The sequence below is a fragment of the Xiphophorus hellerii genome, chromosome 19 (assembly GCF_003331165.1).
Source record: "Xiphophorus hellerii strain 12219 chromosome 19, Xiphophorus_hellerii-4.1, whole genome shotgun sequence".
NCBI classification, from domain to species: Eukaryota; Metazoa; Chordata; class Actinopteri; order Cyprinodontiformes; family Poeciliidae; genus Xiphophorus; species Xiphophorus hellerii.
The window spans coordinates 26,035,368-26,059,222 of record NC_045690.1 but is presented as its reverse complement, the minus strand read 5'-3'; the positions used below and the strand labels follow the sequence as shown (position 1 = coordinate 26,059,222).

The 23,855-nt window shown below is 40.6% G+C and overlaps 3 protein-coding genes and 1 non-coding gene across 6 annotated transcripts in view; 3 read left to right on the top strand and 1 right to left on the bottom strand.

Moving 5' to 3' along the window:
- Positions 1-23,855, top strand: part of LOC116708618 (MAP/microtubule affinity-regulating kinase 3-like) — a gene marked incomplete at its 5' end in the record, with an annotated part of 485,947 nt that overhangs the window by 1,158 nt on the left and 460,934 nt on the right. The gene's annotated exons all lie outside the window — the stretch shown is intronic.
- The window catches only part of trmt61a (tRNA methyltransferase 61A), a 39,048-nt gene that overhangs the window by 5,345 nt on the left and 9,848 nt on the right, over positions 1-23,855 (top strand). The window contains exons 1-3 of one of the 2 annotated variants that reach the window (XM_032546529.1): positions 9,912-10,076; positions 13,893-14,237; positions 22,083-22,349. In XM_032546529.1, the coding sequence (XP_032402420.1) occupies positions 13,907-14,237; positions 22,083-22,349 (598 nt within the window). In that variant the 5' untranslated portion in view covers positions 9,912-10,076; positions 13,893-13,906. Of the gene's footprint in view, positions 1-9,911; positions 10,077-13,892; positions 14,238-22,082; positions 22,350-23,855 lie in introns of those variants that run through there. The other variant, XM_032546530.1, reaches the window with a different exon arrangement.
- On the bottom strand, positions 1,011-10,693 carry ckba (creatine kinase, brain a). 2 transcript variants are annotated; one of them, XM_032546525.1, is made up of 8 exons: positions 10,656-10,693; positions 5,814-6,001; positions 5,538-5,692; positions 5,336-5,468; positions 4,362-4,533; positions 1,733-1,856; positions 1,456-1,645; positions 1,011-1,378 (listed from the first exon to the last, which is right to left on the bottom strand). In XM_032546525.1, exons 1-8 carry the CDS (start codon positions 10,676-10,678, stop codon positions 1,200-1,202), a joined length of 1,164 nt encoding a protein of 387 aa, XP_032402416.1. In that variant the 5' UTR covers positions 10,679-10,693; the 3' UTR covers positions 1,011-1,199. The 2 variants fall into 2 exon arrangements, with proteins under 2 accessions (XP_032402416.1, XP_032402417.1); XM_032546526.1 differs by lacking the exons at positions 5,814-6,001; positions 10,656-10,693 and adding exons at positions 7,150-7,351; positions 7,602-7,749.
- On the top strand, positions 13,659-13,730 carry trnad-guc (transfer RNA aspartic acid (anticodon GUC)). The gene has a single exon. It is a non-coding gene; the product is annotated as a tRNA-Asp (tRNA).

Sequence of the window (23,855 nt, the reverse complement as noted above, 5' to 3'; positions counted from 1 at the left end):
AGTCAAATGTTGCCATGATTTTTTTACATATACATATAAAATGTATGCTTTTTATTTTTTTCAAAAACCATGTATAGATGCCTGAAAATTCCTATGAGAAAAAGGCTTGAATAATTTTAAACCTGAATTTGCCAGTGGTATGGACTTTGACCTAAAATGGGAACTATTATGTATTTTCCAGGCACATAGTACAATTTTAAAGCACAATCAAGTAACTTCCTTCAGATAAAAAAAATTATCTATATTGAATGACTTAAGAAATTCGACTCATTTAACGCCTTGAAATTGGGCCTGTGTCTTTCTCAACATGGCTTCTTTAACGTTTCTGCCAGCGTTGAACAGAGAAGTAGCTCATGAGCTCAGCAGATGTGCCGCTCCACCAGGTGTTTGCTAATTGCTGCTGCTAGTCTGAAGGTGACAGGGGGAGGCGCTGCTCTGAGGTGGAAGAACAGCTGGAGAACGTAGCGCGAAGGAGGAGCATCTCAGTGGTGAATGGTTGCCGTGGGAGATTAAAGGATTTTTTTTTTCCCAAAAATGCATGAAAAAAAATCAAGCCAACACTCCAGGTATGTTTCTGACAGAATAATGATGTAAAGCTAAAAAAAAACAAAAACATTTTTCCATAATACTGCATTTTTTTTGTACATGTTTCAGATCAAACATATCAATGATAATGTGATGGTTTTAAAAATAGGATTTTGTATTTACCCCTACAAGAGAAAACAGGCGTTCTAACAGACAACCATATGTGAAAATAAAGAGTTGAGTTTTAGCCAAAGCTGTAGAATCAAGAACTCAACAGGAAGTGGGCTAAAAGATTGCAGAAACATATCATGCTCTATATTAAAATAATTCAGATAGAGAGAGCTACAAATGAAGAGAACATGGGAATTGCTTTTTTCACATAGGGTCAGGTATGAATGTTGGCTTTTATTTCTCTCAGTGAAATCATTAGAAAACTCATCTTTCATATTAAAACACTTTGTTTGGGTTAAGGAACATTACAAATCTCAACTTGAACCAAACCATTTTTATTGCATTTCAGATCTTAAATACACAAGTCAATAAGTGAAACTGGGAGTGCAGCCAATCAGAGTGTAGGGCTTTGAGGGAAGATAGTGGCGGTTAGAAAGGAACAGAAAAGGAGAAACAGGAGTATTCTTTTTTTTTTGTTGTTTTTTTTTCTCTTTAGGAGGACTTTACTTCTGGGCAGGCATCAGGTTGTCAATGGACTGGCCTTTCTCCAGCCTCTTCTCCATCTCCACCAGCAGCTTGACCCCGTCAACCACCATCTGGACCAGCTCCACCTCAGAGAAGCCCAGTCGGTCAGCGTTGGAGATGTCAAACACTCCGCCGACGGCAGCGGTGTCCACGCCGCCTGAGAGAGGACAAGAGCGAGTCTAACACAAACCTGCACAGGATGAGAAGAACCGGCGCCGGGGCGACCGTCCTTACCAGTGCCCCGTTTCTGGAGCCTCAGTTTGGAGAGAATCTCGTCAAACTTGGCTTGCTTGCTCATGTTTGGCAGCTTCACATGCACTCCTGCACGCAGGCCGGTGCCCAGGTTGGAGGGGCAGGTCAGAACGTAACCCAGGTGTTCGTTCCACATGAAGGCGTGGCCCCTGTCCCTGAACAGGGTCTCGATCTACCGACACGATGCAGGTCAAACGTTAGGTTCGGCGGACGGCTTTTAACGAGACAAAGGTTCTGAATTGGAAACATCCCGACTGACCTTGGTGAGACCGGTGCAGAAGCGAGTGAACACTTCCTTCATCTTTCCTCCCTTCTGCATGGAAATAACACGCAGGTGGTCTTCCTCGTTCACCCACACCAGGAAGGTCTTGTTGTCATTGTGCCTGTTGAAGGTGAGACAGACTGTCAAAAGAAAACTTTAAAAAGGGGGGGGGGGAACTCTGGAGGATATTTGGCAACTGGAATAAATAGAAACGCTAATAATGTTGCTAAAATAATGACCCAAGTCTTTCTGGCAAAAATCATCTTTTGGAATAAAAAATGACTCAGATCAATGTTTTAGCAAGGTGACGATATGCAACACATTTGAAACATTGAATAATAATAAAAAAATGTAAATTGAATTCAGTAATACTTTGATACCCAAAAGGAAATGAAATGTCCTAACTCATTTAATTCAGTTTTTGTGGATGATGATGGATGTGGGCAGAAAGGGGAAAAAGCTGCTAGCAGACTGTTAGTAGAGTATATTGCTTGTAGGTCTGAACAATCGGTCAGAATTCAGTCAGGAAAAGTCACATTTGTCACAGGAGATGGTGTTAGACAATTAAATTTCATGCAGACATGAACTTTGACCAATAATTGTATAGAATACCTTCATCCCAACGTTACATTGAGCTGCAAATTGTACATGAATAAAAAAAAAACAAGCTGGTTCCACTGGTTTTAGAATTTGGTTACATTTTGTTTTTTTAAAGAGTGAGCTTTGTTTGGTTTTGCCTCTGTGCCATAACAAACGTAGAAGATTAATTATCAAGCCAAAAACATCCAGGTTGTCTGGTCTTGACCTGCCCTTTAGTTAGTTTCACTAAAGCAGTTGGTTACCATAGTGACCTTTGGAGAGTCAGACAGACTTTGTTAGTACTGGAGTGTGTTTACATTCCCAGTCACTTTAAACAGAAGTTTTCCATTCATTGAGCCTGATGAATCATTTCATGTGTTCATCAATCTGTTTAAGTTACTAAACATCATCTGGTGAGTTTACTGTGATCACCGTTTCCATTAGAATAAGTGATTTAGTACTTTTACACTGAACACAGCTAATGCAGTTAAATTATTTTCAACAGTTTTTGTTAAATAGCTGCTGCTTTTTTGTTATAAACTTTTTGCCGTGACGGTCAAAATGGTCAAGTTGAAAGCGCTTGGATGGGGTACATAAAAATGTATTTTTGTTAAATAATATTGGGAAAATAAATATGTTGCACCTTACTGAATTGAACAGAATAAACAGATTTTTATTGAAAATGGATCAAAGAGATCCAAAAATGCATTATTATAACAGGTTTACATTTTCTAAAAAATGTTTGCGTTTTGCTGGATGTTTTTGGTGCTAATTGATGAATGAAGAAACCTGAATTGTTTTTTTTTTTAAAGTTTTGTGCCTAATTTTAATGCATTTTAGGATGACTTCATATGTGAAAAGTTGCCTTGGATGTAAGTTGAATGTCCATCATCTGCATCAACCTGCATTTGGTCGATGCAGAAGCTACATACTGGTGGAGCTTGATACAGTATGGAACTAGAAATGCACCGATTGCAGTTTTCTGTCCAATCACCAATCTTTAAAAAGCTTGTTCTGAACCTTATTGAACGGTTTAAAATAAATGTTCCATTGCCTTTAACTGTCTTTTCCTCTCAGTCACATCATTTAAACAGAATCTCTAGACCAGGGGTCTCAAACTCAATTTACCTGGGGGCCGCTGAGGTAGAGTCTGGGTGAGGCTGGGCCGCATTCACACACACGGTCTCCTCAGCCGAACCTTTCTGATTGCCTATTACCATATTTGGCCGTAGTCAGGTGCTGTAACAGCCGTAATTGTGTAGTGTCTCTTTAAGATACTCTAGCATTGCTAATGATGTCAGAAGTATGCGCCACGGCTTCTCTGTAGAGAGCGTGGGAGAAACGTGCTAGACGGACATGTTAGCTCCCTAACTTTTTAGTAATGTTACGGGTTGTTTGGACGCTGCTCAATTTTCAGGTCTGATAATATAGCAGCCGTTCAGCCGGGCTTTGTAAGGTTGGTGAAGAGCGTATTTATTAAAGGACAACACTGTGGAATTCCCAGTACCAGTGTGGTTGTGAGTTTTTGACTGTCCTGACGAATCTGCCGCCTCCTCTCCTCCCTTAAACACAACCCAAGCGTTACAGCGCCTAACCTTAATTACGTTACACTGATCAGCAACTTCCGGGTCTAGACTGGATGCTGAAGCACGTGAAGCGGGAGCGGCCGCGGAAATTGCGCATGTACCGCATGAAAATAATGACAAATAGAAAATGCAAATAGGCTCGGCCGATGTCCCGCCCCCGAGAGCAATATACTCCACCGTGATTGGTAAGTTCGTTCAGCTCCGCACACAACACTGAAAAGTGCCAATTATATCAAACTCGCGGGCCGCACTAACATTAAACTTTCATATTAAGGCGGGGGCCACAAACTATTGTCCCGAGGGCCGCAGTTGGCCCGCGGGCCGCGAGTTCGAGACCCCTGCTCTAGACGGTTTGAGTAGAAAAATTGGGTTTCTGAATCGAATCGCTAGACACCGGCAGATTCGCATCTTTGCCTGGAACGTCGGCCGATTCTGATATCAGGAATAACAGGAATCCTCACCAGATTCCTCTGGCGTCCGGCCAATCACGGGCCATTCCTGAGGCCAGCAGTAGAGGAGACACGGGCTTATCAAAGAGGAAGTGGTCGTCAATGAGCTGCTGCTGCTCTGCCTCGGTCATGTTCTTCAGAGCGTAGTATTTCCCCTTCAGGTCTCCACTGAGAGCGGCCAGAGCTGCAGGTACAGAGGGACACACGTCAGACAGCAGCTGAAACACAGGGCTGGGTTTATTCAAGCCCGTTTGTATGCAAATAATGGATCAATCAGTCAACTAGAAGAAAACAGGTTATGAATTCATAAAAAATTTATTAAACGTGAAGACAGGACTGGCAGAAATACTAAGTTTAGCTCAGAACTAAAAGGTCATGTAAAGTTACTTAGAATATCGTCATCTTCCTGAAATAATGGTTTGTGTCATTTATTTGCCAAAAGTGATTTTATTTATTTATTTATTTTTTTTGCAAAAATCCCTTTTGCCTTTATTTTAGGAAGGTGACAATATGTGTTCTGATGAGACTCGTTTTTCAAATTAAGAGTACATTTGAAAAAAAAACCCATCTTAAATCAGGCATTAAATAATATCACATTTCTATATAAAAAGGTTTGTTTTTGTCTGATGTAATATTTTTATTTTAAGTCAAATTTTTGTATTAACCGTTGACAAACAAATAAAGGCTTTCAAATAGTCGTTTGTATGTTACCAACCTATATACTACGTTTCACTCGGTGATAAAGTACCTGAAATAAATGGCCTTTTCAATAATATTCTCATTTATTGAACGGGTCTGTATTTTTCAGACTGCTACCACTAGAGGGCATCCTCCCTTCAATAATAAGTTCCAGTCAGGTTTACTGTCAGAAAACAGATCCATTGTTTTGTTTTTTGTTTGTTTGTTTTGCATAATAATCACACATAAATAATATGAGTCCCAGCAGTAGCCATGTTCCCTGCAGCTCCAGGCTGAGGACTCTCTACCTTCAACAGAGAGCTTCTCCACGGCCCGCCGCTCTCCACGGCTGCAGTGCGGCGGCAGACAGAAGCCACGTATGCTGCGTCCTGTTCTGACCCGGGAGCTCAGGACATACTTGGGGTCAAGGTCGTCGCCGCCCTGAGAGGATGCACAAACTGTTTAGAAATCGCTCCCATCCCCCAGGCCCCCTTGGTGAAGTACCAGTACCTTCAGGTTGTCCGGGTTCAGGTCAGTCTTGTGCTTGTCTGTGGGTTTGTAACCTCCGTGTCTGTCCTCAATCACAGGATCCAGCAGCTCTTTGAAAACTTCATACGTCTCCTCATCCCCAGCCACACAGCCCACAGTCATAATAAACGGGTGGCCTGCAGGGAAACGTCACGTCGCAAGACAAAAAAAAATTAATTACACTACATGTAATTCTTCATTCTCGTCAACTCAACGTGTCAACTTTGATCAGGTTCAAAGGTGGAACCGTTACTGTACCCGGATTATCAACCCCTGTCTGAATGACACCCTCTATGGTGAAGCCGTTGGGTGTCACCCGCTCTCTCAACTTCTTGTAGATGGGCAGAGTTAAGACTTTAGCCATGTGGTTGTTGTGCTTAGAGAGATCTGGAAACTCATCCTCAGCTGAGAGCCACTTCATTGACAGCTTGGCCATGCTCTCAGAGCTAAACAGAAACACGGTCTACAGGGTGAGGCTACACTTCACTTAGCACATTATGGACAAAACGCTACACTGATAAGAGAATGGAGCGCCAACTTAATTCAATTTAGCTAACGCTGGAGTTTGTAACTTTTATGAAAATATGATTTTTACATTTAATAAAACCGTCACCATGTCATGACAGTGTGAGAGAGAATCTTCTCTTTTGCCTATAGCAGTGGGCGACATTGAAAAGATCAATCTCGCCACTTCCTCCCAGTGCCACTATGCACCGCTCCTGGTCTAAACCAACCAATCAGAGCCAGGAGGAGGGTTTTAGCGCTGTCAATCAATCTCCTGTACATTAGCTACATGTGCTAATGGTGGAAAACAACTTATAGTTGCACAAAAACTGTTTTTCCCCATCATCGGTGGCTATGCTAACTAGCCTTAGTGGCAGGCTATGTTGTGGTAAGCCAGCTGTAGCTTAGCAAAGACCAAACAGGAAGGGGTGAGCACCAGAGTAATTGTAGTGTACCATAGTTAGTACTGAGACGAGGCAGAGGAGCTTAACTTTTTTCAGAGATACCAACACAAGATCATTTTAACAGATATGTAACAAGCTTTTATTCATAACAAGTCACACACTGCAGCTTTAATTTGTTACATGTAATCAAATGAAGTTCGTCAAAATTACTATAGTTTGTTTAAAAGGACAATTTAATTGAAATTCAAAAACATTAAACTTAGAGGAACTTCATTTAATTACAAATCAACTACTTTTTTTTTGGATCACCCGTTTTCTTTTTTCAGTGTAGGAATATGATTCGCTTTTCTCACGCTGTAGGTTATTACACAAGAAATGGATGACATCACAAACCTTAGAGCAGCTGGGGATTATCAGCGGCAGTTATTCATAAACTATGTAATCTGCTTGGCGTTTGCTGTAAAAAAAAATTTGCAAATTTTCTGAGATAAGTGCATTTAAGGCAAGATGGCAGTTTGTGACACATAAAACTTTTATGTGAAAATGTTGGCCCTAGTTTATCTCATCGAGGTCGAAGTCCGAAAAGCTGATGTCTTTCTTTTTAGCCATTCAGGCTTGATTGTCAAGCAACAATTTATTTTGTTTGCTTGTTTGTTTTAGTTTTGTTTGCTTTTTAATTCGTTTACCTGGGTTATCAACCCCAGTCTGAATAACATCATCCAGAGTAAATCCACTGGGTGTCTCTTTGGTCCGCAGCCGCTCGTACATGGCCGCAGTCAGGATCTTGGCCATGTAATTGTTGTGTTTGCTGAGGTCCGGGTACTCCTGCTCAGAGGAGTATTTCAGCTTCGCCTGGTTGTGCGTGTTTCCGAAAGGCATGGCTGTTCCCTGGGCGGGTGACGGAGGGGAGAGGCGGTGAAAAGCAGCGACACAAACCCCCACCTCAACGGTAAATTTCAAATCATCTAAAACATTTATTACTATTATTATTATTATTATAACTATTAAAAAATCTTCATATTAGCAGTGTGAAAAACGCATAAATGTCAAAAAAGAAGCCTCCGCCGAATAAACATCCAAACAGTTAATAAGACAAGCTGCCCAAATAAAACGGACTGGAATTAAAAGAATCCCCTACCTGTTGTGTTCGGGCTTGGAGGGAACTACTACTACTATTACTAGTTGATACAAAGATCCCTATGTTTCCGACCGAAGAGCACCCACACACACACACACACACACCACCGGCGGCGTCCTAACTGCTCTCAGACCAGCCTTCACTTGGGATGGGATTTATAGATGACCGTCTCTGCTCCCATTGGCCACTATTTGTAGTCCATTCAGTCAATTGGAGGCGTGAATGCGGCTGCAGCGATAACTTCCGCTCTTCTCGAATCACGTTCTTCTCCAGTAATTTGCAGCAGCAGAACTACAACTAGCAGTCGAATATTACCAGCACTTCCATAATAACAGGAGCAAATCTTCCTGCAACTAATTCTACATTTAAAAAAAAAATTAAACTTACTTTAAAAATTGTTTACACCTATTGACCCATTTATATGCTGTCGTGAGACGTGATGTATTCAAAATCAAGACACATAATGAACCACATTTTACCAGCTAGCTCCACCTGCAGTGCAGCCGACACCTTCAGCAACAACTACACCTTTACCACAGGCAACAAAAACTAGATTGAAATCTTTGTTTCCGAATCCCAGCTGACCAGATCAGTTCTTGTGCCTCCTATGATGTCATTCAGTGCGAAGCAGAACGAGCTGATTTTTAAAAGTTATTAATAAAAAAATTATATTGTCAGGTTACTATTGTAAATAAATACACACAAATATACAAATAGTTTATTGACTGAGAAACAGAAACTAGAAAAAGCCTGTAAACTTTCCAAAACAATTATTCACCACTATTAACATAAGAACACTTTCTACCTTAAAGGGGCAGTATGGCGTATTTGCCAGGCACATAATGTCATTTTACAGCACAATTAAGTAACTATTTTACCTTCAATTGTTATAAAACTGCTCCATATATCAAATATGACTTAAAAGAAATTTGACTTGACGCCTTGAAATCGGGCCTTTGCCTCTTTAGCACCGTCTCTTCCTCACACTCCACCTTCATCATGTCATCACAACAACATTAATTAAGCCTTTAATGTTCTTACCAGTGTTGCACTGAGAAGTTGTTCCTATGGTAACCTCAGCAGACGAACAGCTCCAGCAGGTGTTTGCTAATTGCTGCTGCTGCTAGTCTGGAGGAGCTGAGTGGGTCAGTCTTAGGAGAAAGGCTGCTAAATGAGGCAGAGGCTCAGCTTGGAGACCATAGCTCCCAGGAGGAGCTCTGTGGAAAAGGCGGTGCTTGGCGAGAGTAAGCGCTTTGCCTTGTAGGCGGAGCTAGGTCCTTCCAGCTTAATGGTTGCCACAGGAGATCAAAGAATTTCTGCAAGGCGTGCTGTGGTGGCACAGGGGAAAAGCACAACCCATGTAAGGCGGTCTCATTCCTCGCAGGCTTGAGTCCTGGTCTGGTGACATTTGCCGTATGTCTTTCCACTTTCCTGTCTGACCCCTTTCAAATAAAGGCCACTAGAGCCATTAAAACTAAAAAAAAAAAAGGGATTTATCAAATTGTGCATATTTTTCAAATCAAGCAAAAAGAACTGAATAACTTTTGCTTCTTTGTTTGTTTATTAAATTTCCCGTAGAAAAAAACAGCAAAGCTCCTATTTGCTGTTTGTCCATGGACAAACTCCTTAACAGTCACCCGGCAAAAAACTGAGAAGGAGGCTCTGTGGGAGGAGAGCAAAGCGCTTACTGGCGAGTCAAAGCAGCTGAATGTCTCTATATGGCGATTAACATAAATATATAATCATAAAAAAATATCCATCCATCCCTCCATCCCTCCCTCCCAGGGCAACACACTCACACCTAGGGAGAATTTAGAGCAGGGGTCTCAAACTCCAGTCCTTGAGGGCCCCAGACCTACAGTTTTACCTACAGGTACAAACCACTGGAATGAAATGACTTAATGACCTCCTCCTTGTGTAGATCAGTTCTCCAGAGCCTTAATGACCTAATTATTCTATTCAGGTGTGGTGCAGCAGAGGCACATCTAAACGTTTCAGGACTGTGGCCCTCGAGGACTGGAGTTTGAGACCCCTGAATGTTACTTTTACCTGACTGTCATGTTTTTGGACTGTGGGAGTAAGCCGGAGCACCCGGAGAGAGCCCACGCATGCACAGGGAGTACATGCAAACTCCGTGCAGAAAGGCACAACCTTCTTACTGCAAGGCAACAACGTTACGAACTGCGCCACTGTATTATTATGTATTATTATGATCATATTAATATATCATTGAACAGTGTGACGTCACCGCCGTCCTCGACTGACGACTTTAGAGAAGCATCCAGGGTCTTTCGTCGCCGGGTGATCATCATCCGGGTCTTTTCACATCACTTCCGTTGAAAACAACACCACATGTGTTGCCCATGAACGCAGTAGCTGTTACTTACAGCGGGATTAAAAGCAGCATTTATTTATTTAACGTATAAATGCAGTTATAAAGGCTAGTTTGAACCAAAAAGTCAAGCTTCGGAGAAGGTAGGGGTTGAGTTTGTAACGGCTATTTCGCTTGCCAAACGGAACCACCGGTCAAGGAAACCGGTGTCGCTTGAATTAGCTCATGTTCTAAAATCTCCAAACACGTTCAACGTTCACCTTTGAAGGGTTTTGTGAAAATAGCTCATGCTAGCAAACGCTTTGCACCTCTTTATGCTCCTGAAGTAATTTGTGAAATGCAATTAAATAACATGAAATTGTAAGAAACTGTGACTTAGAAGCTAACGTTAATTTCAGGTAGCAAACGGCTATCAGACGCTTACTTTTTCTGCTTAGCTAGCGGCTAACCGACAACTTTATGTGTCTTTTACAAACTGCCATCTTTCACTGCTCAACTGTATCCCCAGATATTTTAAGGTTGCCAATAATTTAACTTTAGTTACTAATTTGCTGTAGCTAGTGGCTCAACTATTACGAAGCTAAAACATTGAATAAACCGTTAGATTGAATTTTAACTGGTAGTAACAATATCTGAAATACTACAAGTTGACTAGATTTTGAAATTTAAATGGCAATTTTAACTTGACACTCTGTAGCGAATTGTTAGAAAACCTTACTCACATTCTCTCTATGTTGTCTGACATCTTGACGTCGTTCTTTTTTGCTTTCAGACAGAAAAAAAGTTTTTCTTTTCTCTCTTTCGAGAACTGCCTCGAGTAGTATCCTAACCGTCAGAGCGCGTGGTATAAAAAGAATGGTTACCATGGCAACTGTGGGAATTTGAAGTAATATTTTTGTTTGAAAATGTGCGCAGTTAATCGAATGTCCGCAGCATGCTGTGAAAAATAAGTAAACATAGTCATATTAGTGCAATTATGTGGAAGCACCAACATATCACCGAATGTGTCAATATGACATAATGATGCTAAAAGTTTTTAGTATTCACCAGAACAACTTTAAAGGTCATTTATTCACTGTAAAATGCATTTAATTAACTTTTAATCAAAGTATCACTAAACTGGGACGAAAAATATTCATAGCTTAGTACAGGGGCGCTGCCAGGAATCTTGGGCCCCATGACAGAAAATTAAATTAAGTGTAACAGGACAGCTGCTGTTACAATTTTTTGAGTCTATTTAGCCCATAAAACACATCACAATTTTAAAGGCCTGCAACTTCCTTCCTTTCTTTGGTCCAATACTGATACTCGCACATTATTTACTGCTTGTAAATTTTACATGCAACAGTCCGCATACTTTATGCAAATAGGTTGCTTACATGCTTTAAAATTAGTTTTAGATTGCTAAAATGTCTCTCCCCACCAGCAACAGTCATAGGCAACATGTAAAATATACATGAAGCAAACCAGACTTCTCAAAAAATGCTATGTTGTTGCGTTTTATTAAAAATGCAGGATATAACTGTACTTTTCTCCATATTTGTTAAAGTTGTTACCATATCGTGACAGTTTATTAGACAGATAATCTGTGAAAAGAGATCAATGTTCTCCACCTCGTCTCTGAACTACTATTGCTGGCTGAAGTAATTCACCGTTCTGACCAAAAACACCAATCAGAACCAGGAGGACGCTCTTCGTGCTGTCAGTCGACCTCATTCACTCACTGCTAAATGTGCTAATGGCGGAGAAACAAGTCATCATAACAAGAAAACTGTTTATTTGCTGTCATTGGTAGCTATGCTAACTAAACTGAGCATTTTCAGCAGGCTATGCTAGTTGCACCATAGCACAGAGCCAGGGGGAGAGAGGACGAGCAGTCACATGAGATTGTGACTGACAGCGCTAAAACCCGCCTCCTGCCTCTGATTGATTGTTTCTAGATAGCATTGGAGAAGGCAGAGGAATTACATTTTTCACAGATTATCTCTATACCACACTGTCACAACATAATGTCAGTTTTCACAAATATGTAAAAAAAAATTTTTTTTATAAAAGTTACATACTGCAGCTTTAATTTCACTTAGGAGAGGGCAGGTCAGGAGGGACGTGGCAACAGATATCTGTAATTTATTTACAAGCTACTGTAGGACTGTTTGGACTGGCTCCAGTCCAGACAGGAGGATGATTTTTATTATCATTTCATAAATATTTTTTGAATTTCTCTCAGTAATAAATGTATTGTTTTTGTTGTGTAATTGTAAAAGGAGCAGCCAAGGTGTTGAGGGGATCTGTTTTGGTGGCCTTAGGATCGCATCTCTGCTTTTTGCAGACGATGTGGTCCTATTGGCTTCATCAGGTCATGATCTGCAGCTCTTGCTGGAGCGGTTTGCAGCCGAGTGTGAAGCGGGTGAGGATCAGTGCCTCCAAATCCGAGGCAATGGTCTTGAGCCGGAAAAGGGTAGAGTGCCTTCTCCAGGCCGGGGGGAGTGTCCTGCCCCAAGTGGAGGAGTTCAAGTATCTCGGGATCTTGTTCACGAATGAGGGAAGAAGGGAGCGGGAGATCGACAGGCGGATTGGCGCAGCGTTTTCCGTCAAGTTGGCGCTGTACTGGTCCGTCGTGGTGAAGAGAGAGCTGAGCCAAAAAGCGAAGCTCTCAATTTACCGGTCGATCTACGTCCCCACCCTCATCTATGGTCATGAGCTTTGGGTCATAACCGAAAGAACGAGATCACAGATACAAGCCGAAATGGGTTTTCTCTCCGTAGGGTGTCTGGACTCTCCCTTAGAGATAGGGTGAGAAGCTCAGTCATCCGGGAGGGTCTCAGAGTAGAGTCGCTGCTCCTTCACATCGAGAGGAGCCAGTTGAGGTGGCTCGGGACTCCTCCCTGGTGAGGTGTTCCGGGCATGTCCCACCGAGAGGAGGCCCCGGGGAAGATCCAGGACACGCTGGAGGGACTATGTTTCTCGGCTGGCCTGGGAATGCCTTGGGATTCCCCCAGAGGAGCTGGAACAAGTGGCTGGGGAGAGGGAAGTTTGGGCCTCCCTTCTGAAGCTGCTACCCCCGCGCCCCGACCCCGGATAAGCGGAAGAAAATGGATGGATGGATGGATGGATGGATGGATGGTGACTATGTAGTCGAACTCAGATGCGGACTAAAAAAAGCAAACTCTGGTCCGTCCACAAATCTCGGTCTCGGTTTGGTTGAAGCGAATTCTGGTGTGTTTTGAATGTGTATGAGAATGTCAAGCGGACTGGAGACTGCTCAAAAAGCTGGCCGTGGACTGCAACGCAGGGCATTCTGGGTAAATACACCCAATACAAACTCAAGAGTCTAGTGCTATGGGAGAAATGACCTGTGGTCGTTTAGTAAAGACGAGAAATTCTACAACCTCTCCTCCATTTTTGTTTCCATTTAGTGAAGAAGGAAACAAAAATGGTCCTCGTTGTCTTCTTCAGAGGCTTTTGTGTCATTTCCTTTGGTAGTTTTTGGTGCAGCACCACCACAGATGATGGGGTGGAGGGAGGTGGGGACATCTTTTGTCCAAAGGTTTTGGTTAGTTTACTCAGCTGAAAATGTAACAAATGTTGCAATTTTGGTCCCCAGTCAAGACCTTAAAAGCTTTAGTTGAAGGTTTGTTTATATTTTAGACCTTTTTAAAGTTTTATATTGTACCCAGTTTGCTTTAATTTAGGCTATATGTTAAGTTTCCTCCTCCATGACCATCTCCTCGTTAGTATAGTGGTGAGTATCCCCGCCTGTCACGCGGGAGACCGGGGTTCGATTCCCCGACGGGGAGTGAAGTTTGTTTCAGGTCCCTCTTGAAAACGAGATCTAGATCTCAACGGGGTTTACCTGATTAAATAAAGGAATAAAAAAAAAAAAAAGTTTCATCCCCAGCCTACACAGCCATATTGATTTTTCTCTTTTTAATATAACATACTTCACCTCTGTTTTCCAGACTGACTGCCAACCATGAGTTTCATTGAATATTCCGATTTAATCCAAGATGGGGATGTTGCCATTGTTCACCTGGGCCACAACTCAGTGACAGCCGTCAAAGTGCAGCATGGTGCTCAGACACAGACTCGCTTCGGAGTCATTCGCCATTCCACAGACCTCATCAGTCAGCGCTACGGCTCTAAAGTAACCTGTAGTAAAGGCGGGTGGGTACATGTGCTCCACCCCACACCCGAGCTGTGGACCGTCGCGCTGCCTCACCGCACCCAGATTCTCTACACCACAGACATCGCCATGGTGACAATGATGCTGGAGCTGAAGCCAGGATCGGTGGTCTGCGAGTCAGGTGGGAACTGTCTCTTTGTCACATGTGTTTGACGAACTGTTGTTGTATGTGGTTGAAGTTACAAGCATGTTGGGTTGTGTTAGTAGATTTTGATAGTTCTCATGATTTGTAGCTGTATCTGGTTACTCTCTTTTACACTCAGCTGCCCTCGGGAAAGGCTGTGGGCATATATGGCTGTTTGTCCAGTGTATTTCTGTTTTGGACTGGCGACCCACTCAGCTTGTACCCCTTCTCTCACTCAGTTTTAGTCAAATTGTTGACAATCCCAGTCATCTGTTTGGGATTTGGACAAGGCTTTGGGAATGTGTGAAGTGATTGTGTGTGGTTGGTGCTGTGGAGTACTAAGAATCCAGATTCAAGCCACAAAAGGAGATCTTAGACATTTTGCTAAAGATGTTTTTTATATAGGATTTTCATCATTTTAACTGTGACGGCATTCTTTTTTTTCATAAACTATAACTTAAACTGGAAGTATTTTTTATTATCATTATATTGTATTTATGTTTATAATAATCCTGCTTTTTGCCATAGCTCCTGGTTATGGTTGTCACCATACTAAAATTTAAGACTCATTACTAACACGAAGAGCTGAAGTTGGCTTCAAATTGAAACTTTGGATTCAAGAAATGGCTAAAGGGAACTTATTTTCTTTCTGCTACCTTGAGTACCTTTCTCTGCTACTGTAATCTCATGTATTTTAAATGTCAATACTTTGTGTTCAAACTGGGACTAGATTATTCAACATTAAAATCAGAATATTTGAAATCCAGTTTGTAGTTTCGAAAACCTTTATTTAACATTAGATACAATTCCCACAAAAATCTTCCTCAGAATCAGAAGCTTCAATGGGAAGCCAACTTCAGCTCCGTATTAGTATCAGTATTGTGTACGGATGCTTATGTTTGATGTCACGTTGGATTACAGTAAATACTACAAGACAACACGTCAATGAATCAAGTACATGCCGCTTACAGATATGTTGCCAGGCATTTTCTTTAAACTGTTTTCTTTGAAGAAAAAAGTATTTATCTAATAAAGTGGCTGACCAGCCTAGTCTGCTAGTTGTTAGCTTCTCCAAAGCAAACGCTAGTGAGCAGCCTCCGTCTCATTTGCCAGCAGCTGCTCAGTTAGCTGTGCTGGGCTAACATAAATCAGATCAGTAGCTGGTTTTGGAAATACATATAGCCTCCTGTGACAAGGAATTAGCCACCGCTATTAGGTGTCCAATAGTCTTAATTTTGGCTCCAATACTGCGCCGTACTCCTAATCCCTTACAGAGGAAGAATTGGCTATTAGCAGCTGCAAGAAAGTCTGGTTTTAGAAGCTGACTGGCTACAATTTCCACCTCTGCAGGTATCATTGTACTGCTTCTTTCAAAGCTGTAAAACAGTATTATTTATCTCATACAGCGAAACATTTAAATGACCCTTAAATTTACTGCAACCCCCTTATTTCTCCTTCTTCTATTCATGACTTAATCAAACTTTCTGTTTCCCAGCTTCCCATCCATGACGTTCCCAAAGCTTTGAAAGGTTTAGATTGTTACGAATCAGTAGATCCTGACAACCCATTACTACTGGCAGTTTGTGTTTCTGAAAAAAAAACAAAAAAAACATCAAGAACTGCATTAGTTTTTATATTGATATTTTAAAACAATATTATTTTTAGCCAAAGTTGTTGAGAGACTTTTTAAGTCTCCAAAGAGCTACTATCAGCTCCGGAGCTGCAGGTTGCATATTCCCTAGGCTAGACTGTTTTCAAGTACCGTATATTCCCAGCAACAACTGTATTTACCTAGGGTTAATTATTGGGTGTGCCTTAGTGGTGTGATGGTACACAACAAAAGTGATGGTTTGATGCAATTTCGTCACACTTCAATCAAGAAGATAAATAGCAATGTAGGATTTTGGTCTTTTTACTTTAGTCAGCAATAAACAAAGAATCCGTTTCAGTTTCTAAAATGATTTTTGATTTGATGTTCTAAAGCTTTAAATGGGCAGTGTAGAAAAAAGACTGGAAATTTTGTTTCTTGATTTATTTTTTTCAGTGAATAAAGTAGTATAAGCAGAGATAGATGATTCAAATTCAGAAATACATCTGTAGATTGTTGTAACTCATATTATCCAATTTTCTTCAGAGTTGTTGTAGCTGCTGCTTAGTGCTGTGTTATGAGTGTTTTTATTTATTTGGCGGCCAGTGGCTAATTTTGACGTTCATAATTTTGACATATTTGAATCTGCGCCAGATGTTTTCACCCAGAGAAGCTCAGGTGTTTCAGTAACACATACACACACCCACACATGCACGCACACACACACACATTCTGGGAAGTGTTTTGTTTGTACTCTTGTTTTTTCCCCAGAGTGGCTGCAGCGCATGTTGTTGTCCAGTTTGCAGACTGTTTCTACATTCGGTTTTCTGCTCTAGTTCCATCACTAAGATTGAATGACCCAAATGTTTTTGAGTGTTGGACTTTCTTTCAGCCAGTGGGAAGTGAAAGATGGGTGGGTGTGTGTGTGCTGACGGTGCACAATGCCATGTCATTGATTGTGTTTGGGTAATAAATGGTGTGTACGTGAGCTGAGATGGGAAGTTTCTCAATAATATAAATGACTCCCACATACATTCTGTTTATTCAGCACTTAGTGCAACTGCTGTAGCTGGAATGGGATTACCTCACTCTTTTATTCTGCAAACATGAGTTCAAATCAATGGGAGTAAATGGAAGTTATTAAAGCATTTTATGATTGCATAAGTGACACACATTACTGAGGAGGTTACTAACCAGTGTGAGCTTGTGTTCTGTATAAACAAGGTGAGATTAGAGGTGTTTGTGCTGTTTAACGTTCTCACACTCCGGTGCCCACCACAGTGGCTCAGTCTCTTATCAGCTGTTGCTATTAGAGAAGGGTCTAATACACTGAATCATTTACTACCGCTTTGCATTTAGTCATGCCTGCATTAGCTTGGCTAATGTTCATTTAAGCATTCATGTCCAATGATTAACTTGACAACAGGCGAGTTTTCACTACTGGAAGTATTTCCAAACAGCTGAATTTACCCTTTTATATAGCGAGAGGGAAAAAAAGCAGTAGGGCTTTTTTATCAGTTTTCTATAATAAAAAAAAAGAAGAAAAAAGTCTTAAAAATGGGTGATGATTTGGTTTTATCATTGAATCAAATTTTTGTATTTGAACATTTCGTTTTGAAAAAATTAAATATCTCCCCCATCAATGCAGTCCTTTTGTTTCCATAGTTCAGATGGAGGTCAGCACACTCACAACTGCAATCCTGTTTGACAAGCATGTTTTACACAATATTTTATTTGGACTTTGAGGTCTATGATATAATATTAGTCAGGTGAATATTTTTGTTTATTTATTCAATTACGAGAATTAGTCATATTAAAAGAATGAGGTTGTATTTTATGAGAAAAGAAAACTAACAAGATATTAAAGTGAGGAATGTTGAGCATCTTGTGAAGTTTCACTTCGATTTTACAGATAAGTCTTAATAGAAATACTTCATCTTTTGTCACCTCAGCAATAAATGATCAGTTTCAGGACTTTGAGAAGACTTTGTAAGCAACTGTCTATTTTTAAAAATCCTCCATTAATTTTTTTTTATTAAAACAACTTTTTTCTCATAATTTTAAGACATGATTTTCTGGTAAAGGGGTGTTTATTCTGCTATTATTATAACTACATTTTCATAATCAGTCTGGTGTTAATACGCTTGCGTACAAATCACAGAATGGATGATTGAAATAAAAGCCACTGTTTGGGAAATAGTTTCTGTTATTTGGGGGGAGAATACAAATAGATTAAAATCAAACTTGGTGTGAAAAAATAAGATTTTCTTCTTAAGCCACAACGCCCAGTCCCCAATTCAAACTTGGATGTCTTTATCTGTGAGTTGCTACAAATGGTTAATCAATTATAGTTTACAACTTATGTACTGACTCAAAGCGGTGCTAAGCACAGCTTTGGTTCTGGTCCAATATTGTGTCATGACGCCACGTACGCTCAGCATCAACCAGAATAGCTGCCGCCACGTGCAGTTGGCATCAAGTTGCTGCTCTGCAACATGTGGAATTAGACTCTTAGCTCAGGTGATCAGCCTCTGCAGTGGGTTAAGGATGAGAAGACATTATTGTGTTGCTTTTGTTTTCCAAATCGACTGCTGGGAAGTTCAGTCAATTGACCTCTTTCTTGGTTTTCTGTCATGGTCTACTCTGCAAAGCAGTGAAATGTGTAGACCTCTGAGTTGCTCCTCAGAATTTGCTGCTGTGGTGGTTTTGGAGCAGTGTGGCAGGACGTTCACTGCTCTAAATGTTTGCACATAGCAGATAAAATGTCTCGTATTTTCTACGTCTCAGCAGAAAATATCTCCTATAGGTGAAGCCTGGCAGCAGAGCTCTTGGTCCGCAGCCAGTAGACGGTCATATCACTAAAGGTGCTGGGCTGGTGTATCAGTGTATCAGATGTACGTATCAGTATGTAGTGTGGCTGCAACAAATTCTATGTCTTCTTTAAGTTTTCTTAATTATGGTGTACCTCAGGGTTCTGTTTTGGGGCTTTTGTTATTTCTGGTGTGGATTGCACCCTCTTCAGCACATAAAATTACATATTTTTATTTATTGGTCATTATTTTATTAAATATATTTTTACATGCAAGAAAAAAGTCAAAAAGCCATATTTTGTTGATCATGATTGATTTGTAAAAGCAATAACCAGGTAAAACCTCCAAGGAAGTGAATACCTTTTCTAGGCGCTGTATGTTCTGTGTTGTCTGGTCTTTATCCTATTACTTAGTCAATAAAGTTATCAAAAACACCTGAGATTTTCACAGAACCGGCTGTATTGATATTTCAAATTCATATAGAACCACTTGCAAACGCTACCTTGTCTTGATTTGTCCAAACAAAACCTGTGGAAGTGTCTGTCTGTGCAGGATCCACCAACTGGCTCGATGACGGCCATTCGGGCTGAGCCTCGACTGCTTGAATCAGTCCTTTTTTTAAACTACATCCTCTGTTTAGCTCTGTCACACTGGAACTTTTAGTCACTGTTTCCAGTGGATTTTTTCTGCCTGTAAAATCTTTCCAGTCAGCTGATGATTTCCATCCGGCTGCATCTGCTGCTCACATGTTCCTCCTCCTGAAAGTTGGAACTTATGTTTCAGACTCATCCGGATTATGGGTGCAATTGGTCGCTTTGTGCCGATATTCTCATGTCTTCGTTGAAGGAAATACTTTCTAATAGCAACCTTGTTTTACTCCATTTAATGTTTTTTTGTTTTTATTTAAGAAAAATGTTGTAACATTGTGGTAGAATTTGATAGAAAATGGCTCTCTAATGGGCGCCTATGCAGTTTTCTCATCTCTCTCTGTCTTTCTTCCTGCCCATCTACTATTGAATAAAGACTACTAGTCATAGAAAAAGCTTTTAGGGAAGAAAAAAGAAAATCCCTATTTAATTTCAAAGCAAAGCTGCTAATGTTTTATGTTTCTCTGAGGTCTGGCTGTTGTACATCCTTTCTATTTCCGGAACTTTTCATAAAACAGGAAACCATCAGCATCCTGACTTTGCTGATTTATTGAGCTGATTGGACCCAGACACTCTTTGATGACAAAAGTGTGCTGCAGCCACTAAGCTATTTCCTATTAACAGTAAACTTTTCATTTATGAGCAATGTCTCGGTACATCTCTGCTTATACAACTGCACAAGTCTAAGTTTGCAGAATGATTTTTGTTGGATCCTACAGGACCCAAGTAACCATGCCGCTGTAACACAGTACATGGCTGAAATCCCTAAGCTTCATTTGTTACTTGTTGTAAAATTAGCTTAGAAACAATGTATTAATTAGGCGTGGTGAATGGCACCAATTTGTACGTGGGAAAAAGTTGGTGAATAAACGATAATAGGGCCAAAATGACTTGTCATAAGTGACATTGTAAAACTAATGTTTTAACTAAGTTAGCTCCCGTTTATTTTGTGTGGCAACACATTTAATTCAAGTTCACCAATTGTGAAACAATAAACATTACATTTTGTCATGTGCAACAAAATCATCAATGCACATCAAATATGTTGATTATTGTTCCGTTTATTATAGTTCAAAAGCAATTTTAAACAGGTGAGTATTTAGCCTTGATTTAAAGGAACTCAATGTTTCAGCAGTTTTGCAGTTTTCTGGACGTTTGTTCCAGATTTACGTACAAGTTGAATATTTTGACCAAAATTTCAAGAATATATATATATAAATATATATATATATATATATATATATACAGTATATATACACAGTACAGACCAAATGTTTGGACACACCTTTTAATTCAATGAGTTTCTTTTATTTTCATGACTATTGACATTGTAGATTCACACTGAAGGCATCAAAACTATGAATAACACATGTGGAAATATGCACTAAACAAAAAAATGTAAAATAACTGAAAATACCCCTTATATTCTAGTTTCTTCAAAGCAGCAACCTTTTGCTGTGATTACTGCTTTGCACACACTCTGCATTTTCTTGATGAGCTTCAAGAGGTAGTCACCTGAAATGGTTTTCACTTCATAGGTGTGCCCTGTCAGGCTAATAAATGGGATTTCTTGCCTTATAAATAGTCATGAAAATAAAGAAAACCCATTGAATTAGAAAGTTTGTCCAAACTTTTGGTCTGTACTGTATATATATACCAAGCAGACAAAGAGATCAGAGTGACTGTAGATCCTTTATTGTGCAAAGTCTAAGGCCTGGAAACTAACATCCCTTTATTGAGAAGTTAGTTGCTATGGGGAAAAAAAATCTCTCAAATTGTCCCAGGAGAGTAATTGTTGTGTTTACCAGCCTTTAGTTTTCACCACATTCATATGGAACTTAAAGCAAACAGCTAATAAACTTTGAAGGAAATCCACTTGAATGTTAGTTTCCATCCAGTGTGGGCTGTAGGCTGATGGGAGTTCTGATGTAATCAGATGTGGTTTCAATGCGTTACTGACTGAATGTCTGAACAGGGAGTTCATCATGTAAAGACACTCGTTTTATGTAGTAATGAACAGGATTATAGAACAGAACCGTCTCTTTTTCTGTTCACCATTTATCCAACAATCTTCCAAGTTTTTATCTCCTTTTTCAAGTGCCACCGTGAACCTTAGTTGTTGTTTGTTAGCGGCGACTCTCCATCCGGTCCAGCAGTGTGGAGGTTCTAGTCGTGTTTCAGAACACTGCCTTCTTTGTGGCCTCCGCAACAAAGGCGGCGGTGACATCACTTCATGGGTTAAAGTGAAAAGTCTGGGAGGATGGGATCTGCTGACCTCTCCTTCTGGTTCGGACTCTTGCTTGCCCTCCCCTTACTGTAAGTCATTCTGAACAGGGCTGCTCTCCCATCACGTACATTAGCAATCATTGTTTCTGGCACCCAAAGCACTGCAACATGAAAATGAATGGCTCTTTGGAAGTCAAGCATCCTCTTATTGGTAAAGCGCTCTGGAAGTATGCAGAGTGAGCAGCTATAAGCTGGTTGGAGCCACCTGGGACAGGCTTACAGCTCTTTGTGAGAAATGACAACATCTCAGTCTGGGTCTTGCATAAAGATTTGATCTGAACATTTGGGCAAAGTATTTTATCTTCAGATAAAATAAGCCGATAATGTTTTGTTTATACAGAGATAAAAACACTTCACTAAAAAATTTTTTTGTGGAACCTTATTTCAGAAAAGCTGACCTCAGATCCAGAACCACACAGCATTCTGGGGGATGTAGGCAGAGACAGCTTTGAAATCTTCTGTATACCTTTAGACTCATAAACATCTCGCTATCCCCTTTATGGTTCTATAGGTACCGGTAGTGGATCCCTCTCCCACGCCATCCTGCGCACCATCGCCCCCACTGGCCACTTGCACACAGTGGAGTTCCACCAGCAGCGGGCAGAAAAGGTGGTGGAGGAGTTCAAGGAGCACCGTGTGGATCACTTGGTGACCGTCAGGAACCAGGACGTGTGCAAGGATGGGTTTGGAGTGACGGGGGTCGCAGACGCAGTCTTCCTGGACATCCCCAGTCCCTGGGAGGCAGTGGGACATGCCAAGGCTGCTATGAAGAAGCACGGTAAGATGGACTCCATGAGGGAATTATAACTTCAAGTTGTTTGTTGAGCAGCAACAATATAATTTAATCACTTAAAGGGGCAGTGTTCTGTGTTTTCCAGGCACATAGTTCCATTTTATAGCACAATGAAATGACTGTTACCTTCAATTGTTATAAATATGACTTTACTTGTTTTTTACTTTGTTAATTTAACTTCTTGAAATTGGGCCTCTGTCTCCTTAAAAACTCCTGCTTTTTCTGAAGCTCTGCCTTCCGTATGTCATCACAACATGGCTCTTCTATTAACCCTTTAACAACATTTTTACCTGTTCTGCTCTGAGAAGTGGCTCCTATAACGAGCTCAATAGATTCGCAGTTGGCTAATTGCTGTGAATTAGCAAATTCGCAGAAAATTTGCAGAAAAGGCGGAAACTTAGAAACCACAGCTTAGAGGAGGAGTTTCACCTCAAAGGCGGAGCTAGGTCTGCCTTTGAGGCGGACCTAGCTCCGCCTAAGCATTTTGCACAGCTGAGTAGTTGCCATGGGGATTAAAGGATTTCTCAACATGCATGAAAGAATCAAAGCAACACTCCAGGTATGTTTTGATGAGGGAATAACATGACATGGTGTAAAGCTCAGAAAGTCAATTTAAATAATACTAACCCTTTAATGTAGCAGAATGGCGAACAAATGATGTTGGATTATTGAACTAACTACTATTGATATGAAGTACAGAACTCTGCTCTTCGGTCCAGAGCTCACCCAGGCTTTAGCTCCACCTGCGACTCTCAGCAGCACATGATGCACCACAGCTGTTATATAAACAATGTATCTGCTCACTCACCATGCACTTTGCCTCTCTGTAATATAATAATTTATCATTTCCACTCACTCTCCCAATCAATCCTTCTCCACTACATTACCACAAACACGGAAAGGTTTCCAGTGAGTGCTAAAGCTGCAGAATGAACATTGTATTATCTGAGGCAGACATGTTGTTTGGCCATGGTTCCACCAGGAACCGCTTCACAGTAAACAACATTTAGAGTAGCACATTTCTGTCAAGATGTTTAGTTTTTAGTGCTGTCCCAATACCAGTCTTTTTTCCAGTCATAAACAAGTTCTTAAGTTGAAGTACTTGTCAGGTCCAAGTACTGACACAGTGTAGCTTCTAACTTTTTTTACGTCTACATCACACAATAACTTTTGAAAACATATTTCATTTATTCAGAACATGGTGGCTCTTCTTTATGGGCCTACAGTCCCTCTGACTGCATTAACAAATCAAAGCTACAGCATGACATACTTTGTTGCATACTTTTGAAATAAAAATAAGAAATATGATCAAATAAACAATAAAGTTAATACTTTTTAATACCCTCCACATTTATCTTTCAAATAACTCCAAACCTGCAGATTTCCACCCTCTCCCATGTCGAACTTCTCTTCTCTTCTGTTTTTTCTTTCTCCTGTAACTTCCCTGTAACTTATTAGCACCACCACCTGGTAAGGAGTGCAGTCTAGACT